Source organism: Palaemon carinicauda, chromosome 4 (assembly GCF_036898095.1).
Source record: "Palaemon carinicauda isolate YSFRI2023 chromosome 4, ASM3689809v2, whole genome shotgun sequence".
NCBI classification, from domain to species: domain Eukaryota; kingdom Metazoa; phylum Arthropoda; class Malacostraca; order Decapoda; family Palaemonidae; genus Palaemon; species Palaemon carinicauda.
In genome coordinates, this window is record NC_090728.1 from 64,672,425 (window position 1) to 64,677,424 (window position 5,000).

The 5,000-nt window shown below is 36.1% G+C and overlaps 1 protein-coding gene across 1 annotated transcript in view; it reads left to right on the forward strand.

The window, feature by feature from the left end:
- Window positions 1–3,058: 3,058 nt before the first annotated feature.
- LOC137639992 (tubulin beta-4B chain) overlaps window positions 3,059–5,000 on the forward strand; it is a 33,282-nt gene continuing 31,340 nt past the window's right edge. Inside the window, exon 1 of the mRNA XM_068372333.1 lies at window positions 3,059–3,192. Coding sequence (XP_068228434.1) covers window positions 3,136–3,192 — 57 coding nt within the window. The 5' untranslated portion in view covers window positions 3,059–3,135. The remainder of the gene's footprint in view (window positions 3,193–5,000) is intronic.

Consider the following 5,000-nt stretch of genomic DNA (forward strand, 5'->3'; position numbering starts at 1 on the left):
TTTATATATGACATGTCTGTTTTGACGTTGTTACTTATTTTAGAATGATTTATTGTTAATTTGTTCTCTTCATTTATTTATTTCCTTATTTCCTTTCCTCACTGGGCTATTTTTCCCTGTTGGAGCCCCTGGGCTTATAGCATCTTGCTTTTCCAACTAGGGTTGTAGCTTGGATAGTAATAATAATAATAATACATCTTTTCCCACTTCTATGTGGGGTCGATGTTTCTGGTCAGCTTTCTCCATCTACCTCTGTCCCAAACCTCATCACCGGTTAATCCCTTTGATCGAAGGTCATCCTTGATACAGTCCACCCACCTTCGCTTTGGTCTCCCTCTCCTTCTCGTTCCCTGTACCTCCATTTCCATCACTCTCCTCCCAATATACTGTTCATTCTCATGGCATGACCATACCACTTCAGTCTACTTTCTTGGATCTTATCTGATAGTTTTCTAACTCCTGTGGTACCCCTAATGAAAATTAACTATGGTGAGTGAGTATAAAGTTATATATTTTCAAATAGAATAATTTTAACATTTGGCAGTTACTTTTAGTAAAGGATCTATTCGCTTTTATATGATTATACCATATCTTGTTATACACTTTAAAAAAACCGTAATTTTAATCGGATGTTCTCCGTAAAAATATACTGTTCTCAGCCGTATTATTATTATTATTATTATTATTATTATTATTATTATTATTATTATTAGCTAAGCTACAACCCTAGTTGGAAAAGGAGGATGCTATAAGCCCAGGGGCCCCAACAGGGAAAATAGCTCAGTGAGGAAAGGAAAAAAGGGAAAATAAAATATTTTAAGAATAGCAACAACTTTAAAATAAATATTTCCTATATAAACTATAAAAATTATAACAAAACAAGAAAGAGAGAAATTAGATGGAATAGCGTGCCCGAGTGTACCCTCAATCAAGAGAACTTTAACCCAAGACAGTAGAAGACCATGGTACAGAGGCTATGGCACTACCCAAGACTAGAGAACACTGGTTTAATTTCGGAGTGTCCTTCTCCTAGAAGAGCTGCTTACCATAGCTAAAGAGTCTCTTCTATCCTTACCAAGGGGAAAGTAGCCACTGAACAATTACAGTGCAATAGTTAACCCCTTGAGAGAAGAAAAGTTATTTGGTTATGTCAGTGTTTTCAGGTGTATGAGGACAGAGGAGAATCTATAAAGAATATAACAGACTATTTGGTGTATGTGTAGGCAAAGGGAAAGTGAACGGTAACCAGAGATAAAGATCCAATGTAGTACTGTCTGGCCAGTCAAAGAACCCTATAACTCTAGTGGTAGTATCTCAACGGGTGGCTGATGGTCTGGCCAACCTACTACAAACCAAACCAAACGAAAAAGGAATATATAAAGTTAAACAAATGTATTTAAAGAAATCTGTTCGTAATATTGAGCTATATATAACTTCAAAAGCCTTGTACCTCACCGTGGTACGCATATGTGAATACTAAGCAGAATGTTGCGTGTCGAATTTAAAAAGCAAGAATGAAAATATTGCAATGCTGAAAGCACACAGAGCAAATAAAGAATTCTTGCAAAAAATCTTTGCGTTTAAAGGTTTAAAGTCCGCTCATGAATGGCATAGGTAAGTGATAGTGACATTGCCCTAGAAAGCTGGACAATGCCCTAGAGACTGACCATATATTATCAGCCCCCAAGCCCCTCTTTACCCAAGCTAGGAAACAGGTTTAAAGATTTTAAGGTCGCTCATGAATGACAGAGGCAAGGGACAGTGACATTGCCCTAGCAAGCTGAACAATGCCCTAGAGACTCACCATATATGATCAGCGCCCAAGACCCCTATCCACCAAAGCTAGGACCAGGGAAGGCCAGGCAATGGCTGCTGAGGGCACAGCAGATACACAGACCTATAGGCTCCCCCAAACCCCCTCAACCTTAGCTCACAAGGATGGTAAGGTTGCAGACACTAAAGGAACTAACGAGTTTGACCAGAACTCGAACCTCTGTGTGGGAAACACAAGGCAGAGACGTTACCAACCAGGCTTGCTCTTATCTAAGTTACCATTTTTCTGTCTCTTAGTGTTATTCCCATTATTATTCTTTCCATAGTTATTCGAGTTGTAAATAGCTTATGTTCTAAGCTTTAGTAAGGCTCCAAGTTACCGATGCACAAGTTAGTACTATTAAAACCATCTGATTAGATACTTTTCATTTTAGAGAAAGTGGTATCTTACTTCTCATAATGTCATTTCGTTTACCAAAAGCTCTCCATCCCATGCATATCCTTCTAATTTCATTCTCATATCCTGGGGAAGCACTTACTGTCTGTCCTAAGCACGTATATTCATTAACAATCTCTAGAGGCAGTTCCATAACCCATATTTATTGTCTGAATTTTCTTTTAACATTATCTCAGTTTTACTCATATCCATTTTCAGTCCTACATCTCATGAAGTAATATAATATGATAATGGAACATTCCGCTGTTATATAAATAAACGTCTTCCATTATGTATTATGATCTAAATTTAATTGATAACTGAAGCATCATCTATAATTCTTCAAACTTGTTCAGTTCTGTGAGAGGCTGCATTCTTCAATTGCAAAATAACTGCTGTTGCATGTTCCTATGCGCCCGGTTTAGGTAAATATTTAATCTAGATAATAGGTTTTTTATTGTTGCATTTTCGCTGATCAATCTGCAATTAGATTAATTCAAATCAGATTAATTTTGATATATGAAGGAAGTAAATAAGATGTCACATTTGATTGGCATCGATATGGGTGTGTTCTCATCGATTGCGCCAAAATCGATATGGCAGAATAGCCAACATCGAAAAACCGATTTTCTCCTATTTTATTCGCAAGGAGTAATATCCCAAGATTAGATATGGTTGAAATATGAGAGTTAAGTATTAGAATTAAATGCAGGATTCATATTTTGAAAAATCTGCAATGTATTGATAATTTTCAGGATCGAAGAGATGGGACATGTTGGCACCCCTGCGTCGGGCGCCTGCGCGGGGCACCTGCGCGGGGCACCTGCGCGTTGTAAGCCCCAGGCTGCTTTATAACCCGCGAAGCAGCCGCTGTTGAGTCATTCAAAGCTCTTTAACTCACGGGGATATACAAGTATTACCACACAATGAGAGAAATCGTGCACATTCAGGCAGGCCAGTGCGGGAACCAGATTGGGGCCAAAGTAAGTGTTTTTTTTTCTGATAAAACCCGCAAGTTTTGCCGGGTTTTTTCTTCTCCGTGATGAAAAAAAGTGATAAATCTGACACAATTTCACCCGTCTCAGCGACTCCCGGCTTTGGGCGCTAGCTAGGGATGTTGAGACAAACATCTGTTTGTACACGTGTTAAAAATCATTTGTGAAGACATCGCTACAACTACACATTGCCAGGGTATAAAAGGTTTCTTCGTCGTATTTTATATCTAGTAAAATTCCTTATTTGTGTTTAATAACTAACAATTCCACACAGTTGACTAGTAGTCTGCCTGGAGAATTAATTGATTGCCTTGAAGTTGTTGTACCCTAACTGTAGTCTACACTGAAAGAGTGAATTGTAGAGAGTTTAGTGTCATATTATTATTATTATTATTATTATTATTATTATTATTATTATTACTTGCTAAGCTACAACCCTAATTGGAAAAGCAGTTATGCTATAAGCCCTAGGGCTCCAGTAAGGAGAGGAAATAAGGAAACATATACTGTAGAGAAGTCTTAAGTTGTTATTATTATTATTATTATTATTATTATTATTATTATTATTATTATTATTATTATTACTTGATAAGCTACAACCCTAGTTGGAAAAGCAGACGATACTATAAGCCCAAGGGCTCTAGTAGGGAAAAGAAATAAGGAAACATTATTATTATTATTATTATTATTATTATTATTATTATTATTATTATTATTACTTGCTAAGCTACAGCCCTAGTTGGAAAATCAGACGATGCTATAAGCCCAAGGGCTCCAGTAGGGAAAGGAAATAAGGAAACATACACTATAGAGAAGTCTTAGGTTATTATTATTATTATTATTATTATTATTATTATTATTATTATTATTATTATTATTATTATTACTTGCTAAGCTACAACCCTAGTTGGACACTTAATTCGTTGTCTAATTATAATTTCGTAGAGTAGAATTTATATTTTAATATATGAGAATCTTAAGTTCGTTTCACTGGAAGATCAAATTTGAAATAGAGTGAATTTTATTATTCATACAGCCTGTGGAAACATACAAGGTTTAGCTTTTTCATTTATGAAGGTTTTATAAGAATACATTGTATAAATTCGTTGAAATTTCGAAAACAATATTTTTTTTCTTCATAATAGTTCATGATAGATCATTGAATTTTTTCAACACAAGATAGAGATTTTTTTTGTTTAGGAATATTCTCTCTCTCTCTCTCTCTCTCTCTCTCTCTCTCTCTCTCTCTCTCTCTCACAATTGCATTATCAATGTTGTGGCATGTTGCAATGATAGTTAATCTAATATCAAGATAAATTCTGTATCGTTGCCCAATTTAAACTATATTTAGTGTTTCAAAAGGGGACCTTTGGCTAGGGTTGATGTAATTAAAGCTTATATAACATTTACAATGTATTTAATACTATTTATGCTATCTATATCTTTGTAATTTGTTTGTTTAATGTCACAATTCATTAGTTTATTATTAATTTTATATTAAAAGATGTTTTGGAATTCTATAATTCCAAATGTATTTTGATGGCAATGTTTTCATATTAGGGACACGCCCATTTTAAACTTCATGCAGTTTCTTGCTATGTTATAGTGAATGCCTCAGTTATCACGTGATTAAAGTGCCACGCCCCCTTTTCCCTTCCATGCCCCTCCCCCACCACGTCTTCAAGCCACGCCCCCATTTTTACCTCACATGCCCCCCCCCACTACGTCTTCTAGCCACGCCCCCTTTTCCCTCTTGTACCTCCCCCGCCACTTCTCCAAGCCACCCCCCTCCTTTT